General features: G+C 42.1%; 4 protein-coding genes across 7 annotated transcripts in view; 3 read left to right on the forward strand and 1 right to left on the reverse strand.

The window, feature by feature from the left end:
- Positions 1–1,386, reverse strand: part of LOC5518329 (serine/threonine-protein kinase Nek10) — a 40,139-nt gene extending 38,753 nt beyond the window's left edge. The window contains exon 1 of one of the 2 annotated variants that reach the window (XM_048724118.1): positions 1,236–1,386. The gene's annotated coding sequence lies outside the window, so the exon portion shown is untranslated. The remainder of the gene's footprint in view (positions 1–1,235) is intronic. The other variant, XM_048724120.1, reaches the window with a different exon arrangement.
- Positions 1,387–3,964: 2,578 nt separating this feature from the next.
- On the forward strand, positions 3,965–12,379 carry LOC5518330 (chondroitin proteoglycan 2). 3 transcript variants are annotated; one of them, XM_001638182.3, is made up of 8 exons: positions 3,965–4,116; positions 4,705–4,766; positions 6,333–6,371; positions 7,556–7,697; positions 7,974–8,179; positions 8,965–9,003; positions 9,445–10,487; positions 11,916–12,379. In XM_001638182.3, exons 2-7 carry the CDS (start codon positions 4,709–4,711, stop codon positions 10,485–10,487), a joined length of 1,527 nt encoding a protein of 508 aa, XP_001638232.1. In that variant the 5' UTR covers positions 3,965–4,116; positions 4,705–4,708; the 3' UTR covers positions 11,916–12,379. The 3 variants fall into 3 exon arrangements, with proteins under 3 accessions (XP_001638232.1, XP_032218734.1, XP_048577206.1); XM_032362843.2 differs by having other exon boundaries at positions 8,971–9,003; XM_048721249.1 differs by lacking the exon at positions 11,916–12,379 and adding an exon at positions 11,023–11,876.
- Positions 12,380–13,730: 1,351 nt separating this feature from the next.
- Positions 13,731–21,969, forward strand: LOC5518281. Its single transcript, XM_032362841.2, has 11 exons — positions 13,731–13,883; positions 15,432–15,568; positions 15,789–15,839; positions 16,587–16,628; positions 16,820–17,014; positions 17,284–17,438; positions 18,292–18,453; positions 18,920–19,127; positions 19,563–19,717; positions 20,439–20,714; positions 21,483–21,969. The coding sequence occupies exons 2-11, from the start codon at positions 15,433–15,435 to the stop codon at positions 21,921–21,923; spliced, it is 1,821 nt and encodes a 606-aa protein (XP_032218732.1). The 5' UTR covers positions 13,731–13,883; position 15,432; the 3' UTR covers positions 21,924–21,969.
- Positions 21,970–22,071: 102 nt separating this feature from the next.
- On the forward strand, positions 22,072–23,879 carry LOC5518331. Its single transcript, XM_032362844.2, has one exon. The coding sequence runs from the start codon at positions 22,774–22,776 to the stop codon at positions 23,608–23,610; it is 837 nt and encodes a 278-aa protein (XP_032218735.2). The 5' UTR covers positions 22,072–22,773; the 3' UTR covers positions 23,611–23,879.
- The last annotated feature ends 206 nt before the right edge of the window (positions 23,880–24,085 follow it).

The following is a 24,085-nucleotide window of genomic DNA, read 5'->3' on the forward strand; positions in this document are numbered from 1 at the left end:
ACTAGGCCCCTATATTTGGGGTAAAATAAGTCAGGAACTTCGTAATAAGACCAGCCTACAGGCTTTTAGGACGGGAGTGCGCACTCTTGATGTGCTTGGCCTGCTGGATGGCGCATGTGACTGCATCGCATGCTCATCCTAGTGGGGTGGGCACGTGGGGTGGTCCCGTGTGCTGTCTGGCGGTCGGGCACATGAGGAGTATGCACTACCCTTGTATCATATTTTTATATTAATTTGTTTTGTTATTTATTTATATGTTGCTTGTTTGTTTGTTTGTTTGTTCTTGTGTCTATTTGTATACACATGTCTGTTTACTTGTATCTACGCCTGTGATAGTTCGTCTATATAGTGTTTGTGTATATAATATATTATATTAATATGTATAATACGTATAGTTTTCTATAATATTTTTAATATTTTAAATATAGCTAGATGAGATTCTAAATCATATTATTTATTAATTATCTGACTATTTATTTTTTATAGTGTCCACAATTAGCTTTTTTTAGCTAAACACTTTTGACACTTAAATAAAGTTTATGTATGTATGTATGTATGTATGTTTGTATCTCGTCATTGAGATTTTACTAAATTTTTAGTGTTTTCCTTAACGGAGCCGCAATGATTAGTCCCAGACTACCTGCGGATCAGTCATAAAATGAAATATAATAAAAAAAAATAGTATCAAAGATCACCTAGAGTAATTTTCGCAGTTTTTGTCAACCTTGCTTTATTAGATGACTTTGAATTAACTTCTCTTTGAAGTCAAATATAAGAAATATTTAAATATTTCAAAGTAAAGGTTATTGCCTCTCTAAACATGTATACAACTTTTAAATTTGACAGTTCATTATGGGTCATCTAAGCGAAAATCGCTACATAAGTAGTTTATGAGCTCCTGCCACCAAGAACGCGCGAGAAATAATTAGCATGCGGTGACTACTATTGGATCCCCCCTGTAAATATAAATATTAGATAATTATTAAGTTATGTTCTTGCTTCTTCTGATTGGTTCAACACAGAAAATCACCGATAAGATATACAAGATAAAATATACAAGGGAGGTCATGATTCACGTTATTTCTTAAAAATCTTTTTTATCTTTTGCGAAATGTTTAAGGCAATAGACATGGCGATAATCATAACAAATATCCTTTAGGAGAGTGGACACTCGATTATAGTAATATTTCTAATGATGTATTAATTGGAAGAAAATGTGTATGAATATCACTTACAGGGTTTTCGTTTTTTGGCGATGGCCTCAATCCTAGTGAAGTGCGAAATGTCCAAGTGAAGTGAACGTGTTCGTCAATTCATTGATAATTTTTAGATTCAAAGTGACGTGACCAAGAACTCGTGACAATACATAATTCAAAACGGAAATACTAATGCGGAAGGAAATCAATATATGATGGATTTTTCTTTAAAAAAAACCCTTTTAAGTTTATACATTACATGCGCCCCATTTTGAAATGTTTTTGTATCGACATTCCTTCCTTCACTTAATAGTCCTTTACTTAGTGTTAAACGGCCGATACACTGTATGGCTCACGTCATGGAAACCGCAATAACAGCATGCATTATTGAAGTATGTTTAAGTGTTTGTTGCTCTCAACAGTGATTAAATTCGCACGGATTGCGACGTGATTTCATTAGTATTCGCCGTCTTTGCCCTCCGGACTTCACGCAACAATGACTGACATGTGAGCTGTTGTACCGACGGCGTAGCTGTTTCATCCAAAGAACGCGCCAGAAGTAAGACTTTCTCGGTTGAAATATCACGTAAACAGTAAAAAGCGGAAATTCTAACCTGTTGCTGCTTGTAAAAAAAAAAATAATGGTAACAAAAAATAAGTGAGAAAGATAATAATAACCCAGGTTAAGTGAGAGATGGATTGGACAACGTTTAAATTATCTGTTTAGTAAGTAAATGATTTTACCCCAAATAAAAGTCTATCTATCATTTATCTATCTATTCTTGTCCTTAGTGTTAATCTGCTGTTGCTATTATGGAAAATCTAATGTGCTATCTTGCCAAAAAAAAGCGCGCCGCCTTTTTATGCGTAGTAAGCACCAAGAGGCTAGTGAAGACGATTGCTGACCGGTCATGATGACTCATCTACTTTAAGTTTATGCAAATTCGAATCGTCCAACGATGCCTGCGTATGATGGCGTTCTTTACACTGACCGCCTTTGTGAATGCCTTGCCTACCGAAGAATCGCCAAATCTTTTCGCATACGATATCTGACTGGCTGCGGCCACCCCTTTCCCTGTCAGCATAATTCGTGGCTTCGCGCTGAAGCCGTATTTAAAGACGTTATCCTTATTTATTGTGGTTTCGGTTACATGATTCCTCGGCTTAATAACCTCTATCACATGTTTTTTGTGTGTGCGATAGCTGTAATAAACCTACTTTTTGCCACCGACCCTTTTGTTAAAATGCGTGAAATAGAGATGGATAAGATACATTAGATTAATGTGTATTATGTGAGTCATGTGATTAACAGCACCAAATAACCACCTAAGCCACATCAACGGTATGTTCCAGGCGCGTTCCCAGGATTGGCTGAAGGGGGGGAGAGGGTGCAGTTATAGGTATCATATGGAAAAAGCATAGTATTTGAAGATTCCATAAGAAATGACTCACTTTTGGCCGCCAGGGGGGGGGGGACTGCGCGCACCCTGTGCACCCCCCTGTGTACGCGCCTATGTCCGAAACACGATAGCATGTCCTGTACTGCAAAATGTTAAATCCAGTCTTCTCCAACAAGCTGCATTGAAAGGATATAAATAAAAACGTTGAAAACGCTGACCTGTTGTCATCGACGGTGCTAGATACGCACTGACATGTACTGCGTGTGGCCTGAATAAAGGCTCTCCAGTTTAGGGGTAATAAATGGTCTCCCGAATTCTTGAAGTGCTCGTTTTCTTTATTTGAGCCCTATAGAGATCATTTACATTTTATGGCCGTCGAAAAGCGGTCTATTATTATTTTGAAGAATTATGTTGAAGATTTTGTGTTTTATGCGGGCCTACCAACTCCCCAACCCCCCTCCCCCTCCGTCATTCAGGCTAGGATTGTTGAATAAGGATCAACCAATAAAAGGATCAATTTTGTTGAAAATCACCCTGCTGGCAGAGCTTTCTTCCTGTTTCTTTCTATCAGTTTACTTATCGGTATACCCTGGGTACCAGAGGCTCCAAACTTCGCGGCGACAACTATTCGCTCAAAACGTTTCGCCGCGAAGCTCGGAGCCTCTGGTACCCAGAGGCTCCGTATCGCATCTCTGTTCTTTCGCGTTCTCGTTTGCGGACACAAACAAATTAGAACGCGAAAGAACAGATACGGGACAGAGGCGCGAAGTGAACTGATAGAACCAAACAGGAAAAAAGCTCTGCTAGCAGGGTGAATGAAACTTAGCCAGTCCATAGCGTGTCTAGGCACAGCTTATGACGGAAGTCACGCGCGTGTGTTGTGTTTTGCCATGGAGCGATTCTAGGAATTGTTGTTGCGAAATAGACAATAAACAGGAACTTTCGTTATGAGCGCGCTGTAGCGGCACTTCTTGATCAAACAATGGCTGTTTGTGAAATATCGTAACTAGCATTGGCACTATAACATAAGTGCGGCCCTACAAGAATCCATGCAAACGATTTGAATCACGAGGTAAAAAAAAATCGAGACTGGCTGCCCCGAACTCGACTTGAGGCGGGGCTTACAAAGAACTGTGACAGATGTCGACAGATGCCAAATCCGACAGCACTTTCATTTTTTATTAAAACAATCGTGTCATGCAATTATTAAAGCAAAAGAACATCGTCAGATGTACATGCTGAGATACTGCTGGTCTATCATGCTAAAAGTGCGAGTTTTGGGGAGATTTCTTATTATTTCTTATTCTTTCAAGTGCAGGGGAATTTCCCCTTTGTTCCGGGAATATGAAAATAACGCTGAGAACATAGTCATGTGCTGACCCCGGAAAATCTCTTGACCTCAGATGGGCTATATAAACAGCTCCCTTTCCCCTGCTTTTATTCGGCCCGAGATTCTCTTAAAGTCGACAATAACGCCGAGTGCTGAGAGGTGCAGAGCTGAGCTTCTTATCCCCATCGAGGTGAGAGATTTTGGTCATTTTGAGAATCAACTAAGAGCAAAAGTAACTACTAGCCTGAATTAATGCAAGCGTCCTGTGCCTGAGGCTCATCCTGACTTGTAATGCAAAGGAGTGGGATACGAGCCCTAATACCTTTTAGAACTATATTAGTTTCTTTATAGGAAATCATTTCCTCGTTTTATTGCTATTTCGTAAGCATTTGTTTTCGCACTAGAGTATTTTAAACCAACCCAGTGTTATGAATGCAAATGCAAACTGTACATATCAAAATATAATACGTGCACAACCACATTTAACTTTGCAAAACGAGATATGAGATACGCCCCTATGCTATAACTGAAAGATCAATTGCAATTTTTCCCTTTTCCTAAAAATCAAAAGCGTTTGCGATAAATGGAAGATTATAAAAGCTGCTGATTTGAAGAGTGAATATTCCACCACTTGGATCATGCTGAATATTTGTTTTAGTTGAGGTCAAACTTGTCTCCGACAATCGCCTTCTTGATTTGCAACTATGCCACCTTTTATTGCAGATAAAGAAATCATTTGTTTCACCTCTTCTAATACATTCCTCTCGCTCTCTTTTAGAAATATGAAGTCTGCAGCCGTCTTTTTGCTGGGTCTTCTTGTTTGCCATTGTTCTGCGTTAGGTAGGATATTTTTTAATACCGGAAAAACTGAACTGCGCATGCTCAGGAGGGAGCGTGTTTCGTCCTGTCGGAATAACAGAAGCGGAGATTCACATTTTGCCGTAATGTCATTCAGGGAGTTTATTTACAGAAAAGAGGAGAAGGCTAGATTAATTACCCTCTAGCAGGAACAGCGAAATCAACAATGAGTTTCCACATTCGAAGAGGCCGTACTCAGGATTTTTCTTGTGTTTGTGTGTGTGAAGGGGGGGGGGGGGGGGGGGGGGGTGCGAAATCCGAAAAAGTAGACCTAATTTCTTCGGGGGTGGGGGGGGGGGTTAAGAGGGTGCCGTTGCAGTATCTCCACGGGATGTTTTTTTTTTTTTAATCGGATTTGGTCTCAAAACGAGCCTGTCTTATACATTAATGACATACCAAAGTGATCTAGAATGCCTTTTTTTAATCTAATTCGCTTATGTTTTATGGTTTAGTCTACAAATAGCACGTCTACTGCAAACCGAATGTAGGCCTTTGGGCCGTTGTAGGGGGCGCGAACGCATCCCCTGCACCCCCCTGGGTACGGGCCTGGCTTACTAGATCTAGAAAGAAGGCCCTTTCATCGATTATCCTCACTGTGAAAAGAACATCAAATGACAACTGTCAATGCATAGACAATTGTTCTAAGTAATATACACTAATATGTAGTATCTGATATTTTTAAGGGGCCAAAAGACTATATGCTTGCCAATGCTTGAGGAAAGAAATTTTGAAATAACCCGCCTTCATTCTCTATTCCTCTCCCCCGAGCTTTTTCTTTAATATATTTGATGATCTTTCAATAAGAAATGACGCCTTCATTCTCTATTCCTCTTCCCCGAGCTTTTTCTTTAATATATTTGATGATCTTTCAATAAGAAATGACGCAAGTTTCGGCGGCGGAGATGGAGCATCACCTCTTGTGATCTCAATGTGTGCTTTACTTTACAATCCCAATGTGTGCTTTACTTTACAATCTCAATGTGTGCTTTACTTTACAATCTCAATGTGTGCTTTACTTTACAATCCCAATGTGTGCTTTACTTTACAATCTCAATGTGTGCTTTACTTTACAATCCCAATGTGTGCTTTACTTTACAATCTCAATGTGTGCTTTACTTTACAATCCCAATGTGTGCTTTACTTTACAATCTCAATGTGTGCTTTACTTTACAATCTCAATGTGTGCTTTACTTTACAATCTCAATGTGTGCTTTACTTTACAATCCCAATGTGTGCTTTACTTTACAATCTCAATGTGTGCTTTACTTTACAATCCCAATGTGTGCTTTACTTTACAATCCCAGTGTGTGCTTTACTTTACAATCTCAATGTGTGCTTTACTTTACAATCCCAATGTGTGCTTTACTTTACAATCTCAATGTGTGCTTTACTTTACAATCCCAATGTGTGCTTTACTTTACAATCTCAATGTGTGCTTTACTTTACAATCTCAATGTGTGCTTTACTTTACAATCCCAATGTGTGCTTTACTTTACAATCTCAATGTGTGCTTTACTTTACAATCCCAATGTGTGCTTTACTTTTCAGGCCTATTTGAGTCGCAGCTGGAGCATTTGTTGAGTGAAGGTAAATACAGTAATCCCGATAATGCACACTCCGCTCTCAAAAGGTCGCACAACACTAGGTAACTACACCAATCTGTTCGCACCGCTAGCTAACTACACCAATCTGTTCGCACCGCTAGCTAAATACATCAATCTGTTCGCACCGCTAGCTAAATACACCAATCTGTTCGCACCGCTAGCTAAATACACCAATTTGTTCGCACCGCTAGCTAACTACATCAATTTGTTCGCACCGCTAGCTAACTACACCAATCTGTTTGCACCGCCACACACAACACTAGCTAACTACACCAATCTGTTTGCACCGACACACTCATTACTAGCTAACTACACCAATCTGTTTGCACCGACACACTCATTACTAGCTAACTACACCAATCTGTTTGCACCGACACACTCATTACTAGCTAACTACACCAATCTGTTTGCAATGACACACTCATTACTAGCTAACTACACCAATCTGTTTGCACCGACACACTCATTACTAGCTAACTACACCAATCTGTTTGCACCGACACACTCATTACCAGCTAACTACACCAATCTGTTTGCACCGACACACACAACACTAGCTAACTACACCAATCTGTTTGCACCGCCACACACAAAACTAGCTAACTACACCAATCTGTTTGCACCGACACACTCATTACTAGCTAACTACACCAATCTGTTTGCAACGACACACTCATTACTAGCTAACTACACCAATCTGTTTGCACCGACACACTCATTACTAGCTAACTACACCAATCTGTTTGCACGGACACACACACAACACAAGCTAACTACACCAATCTGTTTGCACCGACACACAATGTTGGGTAGCAGGGGGAAGGGGATACCATTTGAAATAGTAACCAAGAAAAAGTGTTATATTCGAAAACAACTTCCAAATTTGCCTCTTGTGGGTGTATGCCCACACCCGTCTTTGATTTGTGTGCATTTATTTGTCAAAACGCCCAAGAAATAGGATTTGGCTCCTTGAGACACCATGAACTCCGACCGCTCTAACTGGTGTGCATTTCAGCCATTGTCACAGCCTCAAGAGCCACGGATGGGTGAATGGTGTCGATGTTTCGACATTCGACACTTTAGCAGTAAACTCTAAGCGGGGATGTAGCACAAAAAGTTTTTCAGATACTTTTTTTCGACATAATACTGTTTTATCACGTATTTTAGATTCCAACTTTTGCACTGAGAGGCAAGATGGCAACTATGCAGACTCAAGCAACTGCAATCTGTATATCACATGTTCTAATGGCTTTACCATAGCCAACCGCCACTGCCCAACAGGTCTAGCTTTCAACGAGGCAATCGGCATGTAAGTCACAGCCTTAGCCATCACTGTAGCTATAAAAAGGCGTTGGCTATAACTGTATCTATAAGGGGGTTAGTTATCACTGTAGCTATAAGGCGCTTGCCTATTAATCCAATTTGTTTGTAAACGTTTAAAAATGGCTCTGTAAGAAAACATGGATATGAAATTGCACGAGTTCAAAAACATGGATATGTAAATACGTAAGAGTTACAAAAAGTTTGACATTGAAATCATACACGAGTTAAAAAAACTTGAATAAGAAATTTATGGCTTCTCCAGGTGTGACTACCCAAGCAATGTTCCCGGATGCAGCGGCTCATCGGGCAGCGGCTTCTGTCATGAAAAATCGGACGGCAACTATAAAGATTCTGGCAATTGCCACGGATTTATTATGTGCTCAAACGGCCACACGTATCACATGACCTGCCCTGGGCAGACGAACTTTGACCCCGCGAAAAAGCGCTGTGAAGATTACGATTGTTCAGGTGAGATGTCTTATAAATAAAATAAATAAATAAATTGGAGTAACTAATCACTCTCATTGCAGCTGGATTACGAGAGCGCAGATTTCAGACGCGGTAGAGTTTCCGGTAGAGTACGATGGATGGGGCTCTAGGCCTCTCTCGAGTGAGATGCTCGCATGAGTTTCCAGTTCGACAGATGGGGCCCTAGGTCTCTCTCGAGTGAGATGTCTCGCATGAGTTTCCAGTACGACAGATGGGGCCCTAGGTCTCTCTCGAGTGAGATGTCTCGCATGAGTTTCCAGTACGACAGATGAGGCCCTAGGTCTCTCTCGAGTGAGATGTCTTGCATGAGTTTCCAGTACGACAGATAGGGCTTTAGGCCTCTCTCGAGTAAGATGTCTCGCATGAGTTTCCAGTACGACAGAGTGAGATGTCTCGCATGAGTTTCCAGTACGACAGATGGGGCCCTAGGCCTCTCTCGAGTTCAGGCGGAATTCATCAGACTATGCAAGACCACGAAGTGCTCTCTAGAGTCACTATTTTTCTTGTTAATGCGACGCGCTTCTGTGTTTAGATTCCTCTGTGTTAAAAAGCGAGAACAACATGATTTTAAATATAGCCATGACAAACTCTGTCCCTAATATCCCCCGGCCGCCATTGCGGAAAAGATCGAATCCCAAAATGAATTGAGCTACGCAAAGGAAGGCGGGGGGGGGGGGGGGGGGGGGGGGGGGGGCACTGCCTAAAAGTTCGTTTTTATAATTATTAACATGAGACCGACTGACCGTGAAAATGACTTTTGTCAGTTCCAGGTCGAGATGTGGCGTACCTTACTGACCAGAATGGTGAGTATTTTTAATCAAAATTTGTTAAATTTCTGAGAAGGGCATGACAACATGGATTCAAATGAGCTTTGCTAGCCAACCAGTGAGGAAAAGATTGATTGACCAGTAAACTGTGATTCTTGCACTGGCCAAGTTTCTTCAAACGTTGTATTGGTGGCCGCGGTAGCGCGTGTTGTACTATAACAGATAACTTGATTAAGCCGTGGGAGTAAGAGTTTATACAATATAATACAATCTTGGAAAAATTATTTATAATAGAATCTTGGGAAGAATAACAAGAAAGAATAGCAACGAAAAAGGTCACAAAACATGTTACAATCGGGGGTCTGCGAGGGTCTTGGACTAGTGTGCTGTTTGGACATCTTGTTGTTCACTATTAAAAGATGTTCGACCCTTTTCTTGACCAGTCTGGACTTAGCCTACTATGATTATTTTTTAAAGATGGAGGTTTTTGCGCTGAGAGAAGTGACGGCGACTATCAGGACCCCGACGCATGTGAAGGATTCATTTCCTGCTCTAACCACATCACCTACCACATGCCCTGCCCAGAAAACCTGCGCTTTAATCCGACAACAAAACACTGCGATAATCCCGAGAATGTACAATGCGGCCCGACCCGTCCGCCTACCCCCAAGGTCCCACCCACTACAAAAGCCCCTTTCACTAAGAGTCCGTTCTGTGTGGGCAAACAAAATGGAAAATACGCTGATGCCAACAATTGCAATGGCTTCGTCATGTGCTCAAACGGCTATATCTACTACATGGACTGTCCGTCAAATTTGCGCTACGACCCCGCAAAGGGTCGCTGTGAGTGGGCCGATACTGTGGACTGTGGCCAACGCCCCACGATCTCACCCCACCCACCAAAGCCAACAACTATGCCACCACAGCCCACACCGCCAAAAAGTCCCTTCTGCGAGGAAAAGAAGAACGGAGACTACGCCGACCCTAGTAACTGCAATGGCTTTATCACGTGCTCAAACGGTTACGCATACAAGCGGGACTGTCCTTTTAACCTGAAGTTTGATACAAAGAAATTGGAATGCGAGTGGCCTAACAAGGTAAACTGCAAATCGCGACCGACTACTGTACCATACGTGACGAAGCCGACCCCGCCCTCTGGCAACAGCGAGTTCTGCAAGAAGAACGGCAACGGGCGATACCGCGACCCGCACAACTGTCTTGGCTATATAGTCTGCCGCGGGGGCAATATCTACTTCAGGAATTGCAGACGAGGACTCAGGTTTAATGGCGTGACTAAGAGGTGCGACCTGCCGAGAAATGTGAAGTGCGCCGGGGCCGGGGGAGGGACCTTCTGCGAGGGAAGGAAAGACGGTGACTACGTGGACGCCGTCAATTGCAATGGATTCATCAAGTGCTCGAACCAGCTGACCTATTACTTCGACTGCCCCTCTAACCTGAGGTTCAATATCAAGAAGGACTGGTGCGACTGGCCAGAGAATGTATGGTGTCCATATCTCTAGGTAAGCATTTGGTTATCGAAATACAAATAGGGCCTAAGACGTCACCCTGATTCATTCCCAAAAATAAGAGACAACATGGCCGCCACGCATGCGTAATAGTGCACATACAATATCATATATTATAAGGAAATGTGGGGAGACATAACAATTTATCAAATTTTCTCGTTTAAGAGATTTTGGGCTCACGATGCAGGACTCGAAAAAACCCTTGCCATTCGAGTGATACACTTTCCGTTCAAACGATGCCAGAGAAAGCCCTATAATTGTTCCTTGGACATTGCACTTTTGTTCGCTTGAGAGCATACAATCCTCCATCATTTTCTGTAATTTCATTGAAATCGGGCATAAAAGTAGTCGTTTAAAAGGTAGAACTGTTCGCCGCATAACAGGTGCAGGACTCGAAATTGGTAAATCGACTATCCTTCCATCAAATTGGCCAATAAAATAAGCAGTAGCGCCTTCCTATCTTGTTCCCGAAGAAATAACATTTTATGTAGTTATGCCTAGTTCAGGAACCATTGTTGTTGTCTTTAAGATACAGACTGAAGCAAGGAAAACGGTGCGCTCCGCAAGAACAACTTCTCTCCGTTCGTCCGTTCTCCATTTTGTTTTTAAACGGCCCCACGGCTTTCTGGGATAGACACAGGGGAACCATAAAGCCTTTCTGAAATACATTTTTTTTTTTAATTTGCGCATATAATGTTTTCCAACCTCAGCAAGACTGCCGCACTTCCATTATCATTGGACGTTTCAAATCAGAGATGCCCCTTGCACGTTTAAATACCGCTAATACTACTTTTATTTGGAATTTAAGTCAACCAAAGGAAAGCCCTGTGCTGGCCGGAATCTCGTTTTTATTTGTGATACCGCTGTTATTCCTCGCGGGCCTAGCAAAATGTGAGCCCAGAGAAACCGCTGGCTCATGTCCCTTATTTCTGGGAATGTGGTGGCCTAATGTCTCTTGCACATAAGCTACATTGCTTGCTTTTGTCCTCTATTAGCTGCCCACTAAATTGTTCGCCTTGTCGGAGCACCCTCGCTCCCTCCCTGGCTCTACCGTGTGTCGCCCCCCCTCCTTCCGTCCCTCCCTGGCTCTACCTTGCGTCGCCCCCCTCCCTCCCTCCCTGGCTCTACCGTGCGTCGCCACCCCTCCCCCCTCCTTCCCTCCCTGGCTCTACCTTGCGTCGCCCCCCTCCCTCCCTCCCTGGCTCTACCTTGCGTCGCCCCCTCCCTTCATCCCTGGCTCTACCGTGCGTCGGAGAGAAAGAGGTGATAGGGAGAGCCGCTGACCCATGGCGTCTGATAGATGGAAAGTGATGCATCCTCCGTTATCATTTTAAACACCCACTACCATCATAATGTTAATTTTGAGATTAGAGTATAAAGTATCAAAAGAGAAAATTTGGACATGTTTTCTTACTCTTTCAGTTGATGCATGAAACACGACCATGGACGACCAGAATCGAGAAGTCATTTTGGCGGCTAATCACGATAAAACTTTAAAAAATCACAGTCACAAACTAGCTTTTTAAAAAGAGATTAAATTAAAAACTAGAGGTCAATAAATAATTATTCAAATGACGATTTAATGCCTTTTAAGGGCCGAATACAATAAAACAGGAGAGCGAGGCTATAGGCTTGCGGGGGGAAGGGGGCCAAGAGAAAATCCTCCTTGGCAGCTAGGTGAAAACGTCTATTTCCAGCGGACATCGGGCGTTGCGGCCATAACGACCCTATCATATAACGACCGGACCCTATCATATGGAAAAAGTATAATTTGATAATGTTCCAATAAAAAATGACCCAGCTATTGTAATTGTCACGCTATACTTATGTCACGCGATTCACATCCGGGTTCTGTGTGTGTAATAAATTCAACATGGCGGCGTTCACCATGCGGTCGTTTGTCTGACTCGTAAATAACTAAACATTACAACTATTTTTCACATTTGCTTACAGGCTAGTAAAAGGGGGTATGGATCACGTTTCACGGACCGGGCAAAATGGCTTTTCACGTTTCACGGACCAGGCAAAATGGCTTTTCACGTTTCACGGACTTAAAATGACCTTTTAAATCGTTAAATCACGTTTCACGGACGTCGAAATGGACGATTTCACGTTTCTTGTAGGGTGAAAAATGGTCAAAATACCCTTTACCACCCTGTGCTTATGCCCGACAGTCGGGAGAGGTAAAGGATGCCCTGCCAATTTTTAAACCCAGCAAATTATCTACCTTCAGAGTTTAAAATGTTCTACTATTGTTGACAAATGGCAAACCCTAAATTGATTTTTGTTGTTGGAATTAAATGTTACCTCGCCCGACTGCAATGTGATTTATACTCGACAACACTAACAACTTATCTTTAGGGGCCCGATTATCATTATTGGCAGTATCTGAAACATGTAAAGTCCAAAGGGTGTTTTTTTCTGTTGGCTCTTTTGCTGCTAGTGTGGCAAATTGTCGGCTGCAAACACACCTTAAAGAACTACTAGATAAGCTTAAATTGTTTATCAAATGGCGGTATGTTCGACCGAAAGGTAAATAACCATTCGTACAAATAAAGTTGAGAATATTTTGTTAAAATACTTCAGCCATGCCACAACCATTCTTTTTCTTAATGACCTTTGATAGATGATTTTACGATTTATCCATGTTTTCTCCATTTGGCAGAAATAAATGAAGACCCATGACTGCTTGTAGGACTGCCATTTGCCGTCTGCACTGACAAACCTTTGTAAGATAGTTGTTAGCGGATAAAGTGTCTGTGCCTTACAAAATGTTTACATGTGTTTACATAGTTTTAGTGCATTATAAGTAAAAAAAAATAAATAAATTCGAACACTTTAAACAGTTCAAATTGGCGATGGAGACAATTCGGCCCTTCTTTCGTTAAAACGGGCATGTTTTCTTTTTTAAACCCCCCAAAAGGCAAAAAGACATATCATATAGAAGTTCAACCTGTTTTTAAAAGTTATGCCAAACAAGCTGCTTCAAGCCGTTTGGTATGTTCTGATTGAGCCCGATGAGCGGAGGGAGTACAACAGTTTTCTGACCGGCTGGACGGGCCCCGAATACTGGTAGTTATCATCCCAATTAAGAAAGTCACTGGAACGTTAAAATGAAACCTGTACCTACTTTTTTTTAATAAAAAACTTCCAATAGCGACAATATCCACGACAATATAGCCACCTCGAAAATAATTTCGCTTCTTTATTATTGGCCAAGAATGTTTGGTCGGTGTCGAGGGTTTCAGGGTTGAAATCTTGATATTAAATCACAGGTCACGTGAACAACATTCAATAATTGATCATCACTAAAATTATTGCTTTGAGAAAAATAACTGTAGCAAAGTGCAGGTTCCCATAACGGTTAGAGTACCGGCCTGTTCTGACAAGGTAAGATAATGACATCTGCTATGAAAATATTGTTTGCTGACAAAAAGAGAGGGTGTAAAATTCTCCGCCTTTTAGTTTTTGTTTGTTTTCGCAATCAAAACATTGCTTCCAACAAGGAGTCTTTCGGAATGAAAAAAAAAAAAACGCTTGTTTTGCTTCGTTGTCCGTGGGCATAAATTGTCTTTTATTTTCTTAATCAAGAGAAGGCCTCTGGAAAAATCACCCATTCCGATTATGATACTAATGGATAATAGATCGTTCTAGAAATTTGGACTAAGAAAATCCAATCGAGTTGAGACGAAAATGGAAGTGGTCAGGAAAATCCCCTATAATTCCAACTATAAATTGCCATGCCTTTGACATTTTTTTGTTTTCAGTGATTTTTATATTTAGTTGTTTTGTAAGGACAATCACGCCATTCAAGTGAAAGGGGACACAACCCCTCCTTTGTCCGTCCCACAGTTCCTTTCTGTAAAAGGAGGCCACCACGTCCTTACAATACCGTTGAGAAGACAATATAATGGCTCATGGAATGTAAAGCTCCCCTAAAGATCTAAGACAATGATAGTGGGATGGGTGACTAAGGTCAACTGATCATGTATCAATTTGTACCTGCAACAAATTACATAGAATAAGTGTTTCAATTTTGATAGATAATTTTGTATCGAGAGCCTTTTCCTTGCATGAAATTCCATTTTGTAGGGGGAGAGTCTAGTAATATAATACCAGGAGCTTATCTTTAATGGATGACAAGACAAATCTAGGTAGGCTACGGGTGGAGTTTATCTTTAATTAAATGAATGACCTGTGAGATGGAAGAACTAAGAGGACAGTAGCGGGTAACGCATTGATTTTGCCGTTAGACTACTCGGAAAGGGATTTTCAAACGTGTTTTTTTCACAAGGATGTAATAAATACCACAACGAAGTGCAAGCAACTGTTTTAGAACCACTTGAAGTGTCTGAAATTTGCATTAGAAATGATTTAGAAATAATTGCACGACAGGAATTTCCCGAAATACCCGTACGGTCTGACAGCCCGGTACTGAAGTGAAACTAGACTAATAGACACGTTGAACACACAAATATAATATTTCTTCACATGAAAATATTTAGGTGACTTTCTTAGATCGCCCAGCCAACTGTTCGGGGTCCTAGTATAAGGGATTTTTTGGATTAGTCAAAATGAACAATTGATATTAGAACGCTTTCCTCAGAAATATTGGCCAAGTCTTTTATTGATATAGCCTTAGCAAGCCTTGAATTATTGGGGGGCACGGTACAGAAACATTAAGAAAACAATGGGGGGCACAGCCACGCCCCTACTGGTCATTTGCTTATAATTAAAAAATATATATATTGGGGGGTACTCGAAATATATGTTCAGGTTTTATTATGAAGAAAATATTCTTCTTTCCAGGTTGCCTATATAACGAATCCCATAATAGAAATCTACACACTAAGAAACTATTAAATGTCTCTTTTATTTTATGAGGATGGGGTTTGTTTTGATCAGAACTTGATCAGAACTGGTTTATTTGTTCTGCAGGATGGGTTTCCCGAGTACCTGGCGCTGGGCCTTGCTCTTCTGTGGTCTGGTTCTCAACCAACAAGTCATCACAGCCTCGCATCTGCACCATGACCACGTGACTATGACACGTGCCCTCAGGCGATATCAGGACAAAGGTAAGCTCACGTGTGCAGTGATCACGTGAGGACGACACGCCCTCAGGCGATATCACAAGAGACAGGTAAGAACACGTGTACCATGACACGTGATTTCAGATGGTGCCAGGACAAAGGGTTGCCAGACAATATTATTTACTGTTTGTATTAAATTTGTGTATTTAAAATTTAGAAGTAAGCTTTAGTCGAGATAATCTTTGATATCTGTCTAATATTCCAGAAGACTTAGGCGGTGATCGGTTTGACGATGGAGCCATGCCCTCTTACCGCAGTGAGTATTCATTGCATTATTGTTGTTGATAGGCTTGTGTCAATAGTACCAGAACCGGTCTAGCAAAGATAGAAAATGCTTAATTTTTCCCTGACCGATAACCAACCCTGCATGTTAACCCTATGGGAATTGCGACCTACCCCTCCTTGTAGCGCCGCAGGGATTGCGTCCAAACCTATGTTGAACCACAGGAATTGCGTCACACACCCCCTTTGTTAGCCCCACATGTATTGCGTTCCTCACCCCCTTTGCTAACCTCACATGTATTGCGTCCCTCACCCCTTTGCTAACCCCACGTTTATTGCGTCCCTCACCCCCTTTGTTAGCCCCACATGCATTGCGTCCCTCACCCCCTTTGCTAACCCCACGTGCATTGCGTCCCTCGCCCCCTTTGCTAACCCCACGTGTATTGCGTCTCTCGCCCCCTTTGCTAACCCCACGTGTATTGCGTCCTTCACCCCCTTTGCCAACCCCACGTGTATTGCGTCCTTCACCCCCTTTGCCAACCCCACGTGTATTGCGTCACAACCCTCCATTGTAGCACGACAGGGATTGCGTCCCAGTAAGGTCCAGTAAAGGCAGTTAGGTTTTCCATGTAGCACGACAGGGATTGCTCCCCCCCCCCCCCCCCCCCCCCACCCCGACTGCTCTTAGCCTTATAGAATCTTCAAAACTGCATCCCGTCGCTCTTGTAGCCCAACAATATTGCAAAGTTCTATTGCTATGTATCTATTACGTTTATTTCAGATTCAACCTCAGGGATCTCAAGGCATACGAAAGCGCATAAACGTAAGCACTAAGACATATTTTTTTCACTTTCTGTAATTTCTCCTTTCCCCTCTTCTCTAATCTCGGCCTTTATCGAGCCACTAAGCTAGAATTAAACATATTTAATATCAGAATTTTGGGCTAATTGAGTGCCAAAGCTTGACTGTTTGGGTGTTGTTCTTTTCAATAAATGTCTGTTTTTTTCGTGGTAGGGTTTTTCTTCTTGACACTGTTCATCGTCAGTTTGATTGTGACGGTGGTTGCTACGACTGTCGAGACGATTTACGATATCGCCGGTTGCTGCGGCCTCGGATTCAAGAGCCTCTGTAATTTTGAAAAAGACTTTGACAATAGGAAAAAGGCTGTTACTGCTCGTTCGAAAGCGCTGGACACGAAGATCAAGGCGGGTAGGTGTAGCAGGGAAAAGGCAGTCATACAAATCGGACAAAGTGTTTTTTGTGGGTGCAAGGGAATGGTTATGGGCAGATGGAAGGAGGTGATATGGTAAGCAATTCATGGGTAGAAAGGTTCAGTTTAAAAAAAAAGAAGAAAGTTAGAGAACTGTGGCCTAAACCAGATGCTGGACGAGCCTTCCCCACCTCCCTTCCCCGATTCCCCTTGTCCCTATTTTTATTGATTTCCTGCTATGATTAAATGTTTGAGACGCTTTACTAAGGTTTGAAGACCAAGGAAGAAATGGAAAAAGTGGGCAACTCACTGCAGGCTACAGGGAAACATATTGACCGAATTATTACTCTACAAAATGAAATCCTTGACGCTACTAACCCTAAACTTCGAGAGGCGCTCAAAAAAAAGATTGATAAGATCAAGGTACGGATGGCTGTATCATAATATAACTCTATATGTTGGCTATTAGAAAATCAACACTAAGTTTGCAGCCCCATCCCCTTAGGGTGCAAAATGTGAAAAAAAATCATTCCCTTCAAATAAGCCCCAATAAAAATGTAGCAATAACCGCCACACCGAGGATATTAAGAATATTAAGAAGCGTACTAACGTTTGTAAGAGTTCTGTTTAACTTTTAACTGCTTGATAATTTTATAATGCTGGAGTATGAATTTTGAAATAAGCGATCCTACCGACTAAATTATGCAATCGATGAATTGCCTGCCTGTCAGTGTTAAAAAATCAAAAAAATTTTCTCGTATAGATGCTGTATATTACTGTATACTGTGTTGTATATTACCTCATAGCATGGTCACGTGATAGTCACCTGCTGGGTGTTTATATTACGTCATAGCATGGTCACGTGATAGTCACCTATTGAGTGTTTATATTACGTCATAGCATGGTCAAGTGATAGTCACCTGCTGGGTGTTTATATTACGTCATAGCATGGTCACGCGATAGTCACCTATTGAGTGTTTATATTACGTCATAGCATGGTCAAGTGATAGTCACCTGCTGGGTGTTTATATTACGTCATAGCATGGTCACGCGATAGTCACCTATTGAGTGTTTATATTACGTCATAGCATGGTCAAGTGATAGTCACCTGCTGGGTGTTTATATTACGTCATAGCATGGTCACGTGATAGTCACCTGTTGAGTGTTTATATTACGTCATAGCATGGTCACGTGATAGTCATGTGCTGGGTGTTTATATTACGTCATAGCATGGTCACGCGATAGTCACCTATTGAGTGTTTATATTACGTCATAGAATGAGAATGATCTTGACGGAATGGAGCTGGGGGTGATTGATCAGAAATTAGCCCCGCTACAGCAAGCTCTAAAGCAGTCTATGTCATGGGGACTGGGCGTCGGGGTCCCTGTTGTGGAGAAAATCACGACTTCTGCATTGAAACATGCGAAAATCACTAAGGTAGGGACTTATTTGTATTATTATGTATTATTATTATCATTATGTATTATTATTATCATTATGTATTATTATGTATGGCTGCAGGGGCTTATTTGTATGACTGTAACGAGAAAAGAACCATCACCATTGCTCGTTAGAGCCCTTAACTATAGCATCAGCATTAACATAATCATCATCATACTAATTAATCATCAACATAATCACAATAACCAAGCAGTCGTTATCAGTCAGCAGTCATCATCCTTATCATCGTCATTATCATCATCATCATCTAAACAACCAACACAACAGAGAAAGGAGCAATATATCACCTTTCCAGTACTGACATCCTTTACCAGCAAAACAACACCCTTCTAGCATCATCATCAAAATATATTATAGAAGACTGTACATTTGAAAACCCCGTTTATTTCAATATGATTTAACCAGACCAAAACGTGAACGGTGTTACATGCTGGTTTTATAGATCTACAAGTCGCTTAAGGTTCCCAAGGCGTCAAGCATCTTCAATGGCGGAAGTAAGGCTCAGAAAATGCTGGGATTTTCCGACGATGCAGCGAAAACGTTTTTGAAAACCACAGCGAAAGCTCGCTTTGCGGCAACCGGAACGAAGGCAATGAAGTTTATGAAATTGATGAAGGGCGCGGGGGCCGTCATGTCTATTGTCAGCATTGGTGAGTTGTTACACATCAACCTTGAGCAGTGGACTTGTTGTACATACTACCCTAGTCGCAAACAATATCGATTTGTTGGGGGGAGGGGAGGGTGAGAATACTGCCTCATTTAGCGAGTGAATTGTACGCTACTATAAGTGCGCCGTCGTAAATTTGATAAGTTATTATTGTTGGCTTTGTAGACGGAGAATTTGGGTCATACCCCTTGGAATTTAGGCCACGCCTCTTGGAATTTAGGCCACGCCTCTTGGTATTTAGGCAACGTCTCTTGGTATTTAAATATGCTATCACCGAAAGAATGAGTGATCGGTAGGGATGATAATTTGTTAGGTCTGTTCTTGTATGACCAGCGCTTTTATGTTGGTTGATAATTTGTTAGGTCTGTTCTTGTATGACCAGTAATTTTGTGTTGGGTGATTATTTCTCTTATTATAGGTCTGGACTTGTACAGCCTGATCAGTACTTTTGTGGAGTGTGGGAGAAAGCAGAGCCAAGCCAGAGACGCCATGGCAAAGGTGGAAAAAGCAGAGAGTGACTTGACTTTAGATGAGCAGAAATTCGCACAGTTTGAAATCGAGCTCAAGAAATACGTAAGTTCTATTCTTCAGCTACAGGTTTAGCTGCAATATTATGTATACAAAGCTCCAAGTTTTATATTTAACCGTCCTTTAGCTTCAATCATTTCGCACTTTGAATGGTTAGTTTTTTTTTTAATTAAATCTCTTAGATGTGTGTGTTGTTTTGTTTCTTCAAGACAAGGATAACCACTCTCCATTAGATGTGTGTGTTGTTTTGTTTCTTTAGGACAGGAATAACTCTTATGTGTGTGTTGTTTTGTTTCTTCAGGACAGGGATAACCACTCTCTCTTAGATGTGTGTGTTGTTTTGTTTCTTTAGGACAGGGATAACCACTCTCTCTTAGATGTGTGTGTTGTTTTGTTTCTTTAAGACAGGGATAACCACTCTCTCTTAGATGTGTGTGTTGTTTTGTTTCTTCAGGACAGGGATAACCACTCTCTCTTAGATGTATGTGTTGCTTTGTTTCTTCAGGACAGGGATAACCACTCTCTTAGATGTGTGTGTGTTATTTTATTTCTTCAGGACAGGGATAACCACTCTCTCTTAGATGTGTGTGTGTTATTTTATTTCTTCAGGACAGGGATAACCACTCTCTCTTAGATGTGTGTGTGTGTTATTTTGTTTCTTCAGGACAGAGATAACCACTCTCTCTTAGATGTGTGTGTTGTTTTGTTTCTTCAGGACAGGGATAACCACTCTCTCTTAGATGTGTGTGTTGTTTTGTTTCTTCAGGACAGGGATAACCTTATGCCACAAGTCAGGAAAACCGAGCTCCAGGACGCTCTTGACGGCGTCAAGTCCGTCTTCGAGTATCTCGACAAAACCGTCAAACGCAACTGGAGCGTGCAGGAATGCGTCGACAAAATCGACAGTGTCAAGAACATCCTCAAGACTTCAAATGATCACAGTGTCATCTCATCACAGCTGGACGACATGAACTCGAACTGCTTGCAGAAACTGGAGTATACACTCACATGTAAACTAGACAAAGTCAAGATCATCAAACATGTTAGTACTGGATTGGAACTCTTGTGGCAAATTATGTTGTGCTCTAGATAAACATCAGACCCTCCTCAACTCCCTCCCTCTGACCACCCACTTCCTCTCTCTGACCACCCACTCCCTCCCTATGACCACCCACTCCCTCGTCTGGCCACCCTCTTCCTCCCTCCCTCTGACCACCCACTCCCTCCCTCTGACCTCCCACCCACTCCCTCCCTCTGAACACCCACTCCCTCCCTCCGACCACCCACTCCCTCCCTCTGACCACCCACTCCCTCCCTCTGACCACCCACTCCCTCCCTCTGACCAACCACTTCCTCCTTCTGACCACCCACTCCCTCCCTCTGACCACCCACTCCATCCCTCTGACCACCCACCCACTCCCTCTGACCACCCACTCCCTCTCTCTGACCACCCACTCCCTCCCTCTGACCACCCACTCCCTCCCTCTGACCACCCACTCCCTCCCTCTGAACACCCACTCCATCCCTCTGACCACCCACTCCCTCCCTCTGGCCACCCACTCCCCCCCTCTGACCACCCACTCCCTCTTCGCCCAACCAGCCACTCCACAGATTTTCATGGATGGAAAGGGAGGGGGATAAGCATAAAATATCGCAGTATTGTCGTATATATCGTCCATAATTAAATATTTTCTTCTCGAATTATCCAATACATTATTATCTTTCCTTATTTTACCATCTTTCATATCGCAGACCTGAAATTCAATTGAAAACAACAAATGCTTTTTTTGTCAAATTGTCCGTCTTTCAGGTTGAAGACGGCTGCATGGCGGGGTCCAAGACATTCAGCGAGCTCTTCACGGAGGCATCAAACATGTTTAACGGGAATTCAGCAGAATGTAAAAATAAACACGGCCAGCCCTACACCAGCAAAGACGAACTTAAAGGCATGATAGGAAAGTCAGCCCAGACCAAGAAATACAACCCAGACTGTAAAATGAATGACAAAACTTTACAGCTTCTGATTTGTGCGAAGAAGGGCAAAGGTGTCAGTTCATTGGTCGAAGAGTTTAAAATTTCTGCGAGTAATGTCGAAGAGATTCTAAAAGAGTGCAACAATGACCTCTCAAGAAAGCAAATGATCGAGATCTGCCAATTTAGATCTTACGAACTGAGTGATGAAGAAATTCCGCCTTTAGTGCAGGGAGTCACCTTGGCCCAGATCAAGAAGGTCACATGCCCACTCAACTAGATTGACCACTTGAAAAGTCTAAAATAAAGATATAAGCGAGCATTTATCCATTGGTTACATCCTTTGCGATTCATTTGGGGCAGTGGGGTAATGAATGGAGGATTGGAGGGGAGGGGAGGGTTTCCACTGGTTAAGTCTTCTGTGATGGATTTGGGTCTGCCCTTTTCGGGTAATTCATATTTCTTATTTACAAACAAACAAAAGAATAAATAAACATATTTACAGTTAACTGCACAAACAACAGCCCACCCTTGAGGGGGGTCCACTGGTTACGTCTTTTGTGATGACTTTGAAACCCGTTAATAAATAAATAAAAATAAATAAACACAGCTAGCCAAAATGACATACTTATAAACTTATGGTTCTCTAAATATAAAGGTCAACAACTCAAGGTCCCTAGACCCTAGAGTAAGCACTCTCTGTAGCCTTTTGTGCTAGGGGCAAGCCCATAATTTGATGCTCTTTGCAACTGTTGAACCTTACAGAACTCGCTAGTCACGTAATAGCCTTAGGGCAAAGGAGGGGATTAAAAACTGAGGGTGTTATATTCACGAAAAACACATAAACAATTATAAATAGAAAACTATGTTTTAAAAGGCCCTTCAAAATTTTAAAGCAACTCGGTAATTGTTAAGTTTCTCTTTAGAATCGGCGTGTCTGTTGCGGCATTTGGTAAACGCATCTGGAGGCCCACATCCAGCGATCTCACCTTGTGTTGGGTGGTTCGCATGACTTGTTTCGTGACCCGTCCTTTGATAAGCAAAGGCATGCAAACTTTCCACAAGTCTATATAACAGTACCCTACCAACTAGAGATACTGAGCACTGAAAACAACACAGGTATCACCAGCATGAGTGGATCGCGATTCAAGCCGTTGAGCGGGGAGATCGCTGATCAGACAACAAAAAGAAACGACTACGAACTTCGTCGACTTCGTCAGCAACTGGACACCATGGAGACAGAAAGAGTCAAACAGATGCGCAGAATTGAGAGCAACCAGATCGACTATGCTTTGCAGAATCTTTCTCTTGACCAGGCACAAGGCTTTTCTGACCTTACCAAGAAAATATTGCGCGCGAATTTCCTTCCACCTGTAAGACAAACTCGCTCTGCAGGAAATGAAGATCCTGATAGCACATCTCGAGTTCAGTTTATGTCTGAACTCGCTGAGCGGTTAAGGGAGACTTCAATCATCGCCAAATCGGCGCATTCGGAAGCATTCGAACAGGCCTTGAAGAGGAAAGCCGAGAAAGATCGGATGTTGTTGAACGGCGATAGTGAGAGCAGTAAAAGGCAGACAAGGACTGGGCAATTGGGCTCAAAATCTTCCGGGGCCTTTACTCAGTTAGGGAAAACTACGAAAAAAACAATGCCTGCTTATTCACGATACAGCTACAATATTTCCGCAAACAACGCCACTAAAAAGGGAGATGCTATTAGCAACCGACAGGGATCCTGCAGTAGCGATGATGTCGAATTTGAAGGAGGACAAAAATCCATTAGTGATGTTATAACATTGAAACTCCTCAGCCGAGAAGCCGCAAGGAAACGTAGAATGGAGGGGAATGTTCAAAGGAAACAGAACAACAAAGATAAAGCCTACTCGTCAGCATTTGCTAATTGCGTCCATATAACAGTAGCCAACGAAAGCAACTCAGAAGAGACCTCTGTAGGTAGTCTGGAATGAGACACGAGAAGACGAAGTGAGGACATAATATTATTTTTACACATCTTCCTTTTCTATTTCCTCTTGTCTTTTGGAAACTCCAAAGCTATCTATGACCACGGTCACCGGGAAAGGGGATCTTTTCTTGTTTGTGTAAAGCATGTAGTATCGAGCAACTATTTATGAGATATAAGAAATCAATCATGTACCTTTGACATATTATATTTTGCTTATTACTGGTATACCTGTGGTAGCCCAGTTGTAAAATGCAACTGTTTTTTTTCGTCGTCTTTCCTAACACGTGCATTATTGTGCAATGCCCAGGAAGTCCATGCACCATTGTGTGTGTATTTTTTTTAGTGTACTTGCTGCGACCTTACTCAGGCCTTTTTCTTACACGAAGTATCTATGCTAATCTAGCCTCCCCTCATTTCGTCATCGCTGGCCTAGTTACCGCTAAAGGAAGCACAGCTGTACAGGACCCGAAACGATCCCC

This window comes from Nematostella vectensis, chromosome 2 (assembly GCF_932526225.1).
Source record: "Nematostella vectensis chromosome 2, jaNemVect1.1, whole genome shotgun sequence".
Lineage (NCBI taxonomy): Eukaryota > Metazoa > Cnidaria > Anthozoa > Actiniaria > Edwardsiidae > Nematostella > Nematostella vectensis.

Excerpts from the sequence above, each read along its gene's own strand:
- LOC5518330 (XM_001638182.3), top strand. The coding sequence starts at position 4,709 with ATGAAGTCTGCAGCCGTCTTTTTGCTGGGTCTTCTTGTTTGCCATTGT. Across the intron at positions 6,372-7,555 it reads GGAGCATTTGTTGAGTGAAG|ATTCCAACTTTTGCACTGAG; the intron begins GTAAATACAGTA and ends CACGTATTTTAG. Across the intron at positions 9,004-9,444 it reads GTACCTTACTGACCAGAATG|ATGGAGGTTTTTGCGCTGAG; the intron begins GTGAGTATTTTT and ends TATTTTTTAAAG.
- LOC5518281 (XM_032362841.2), top strand. The coding sequence starts at position 15,433 with ATGGGTTTCCCGAGTACCTGGCGCTGGGCCTTGCTCTTCTGTGGTCTG. Across the intron at positions 17,439-18,291 it reads AAAAGATTGATAAGATCAAG|AATGAGAATGATCTTGACGG; the intron begins GTACGGATGGCT and ends ATTACGTCATAG. Across the intron at positions 18,454-18,919 it reads AACATGCGAAAATCACTAAG|ATCTACAAGTCGCTTAAGGT; the intron begins GTAGGGACTTAT and ends CTGGTTTTATAG.
- LOC5518331 (XM_032362844.2), top strand. The coding sequence starts at position 22,774 with ATGAGTGGATCGCGATTCAAGCCGTTGAGCGGGGAGATCGCTGATCAG.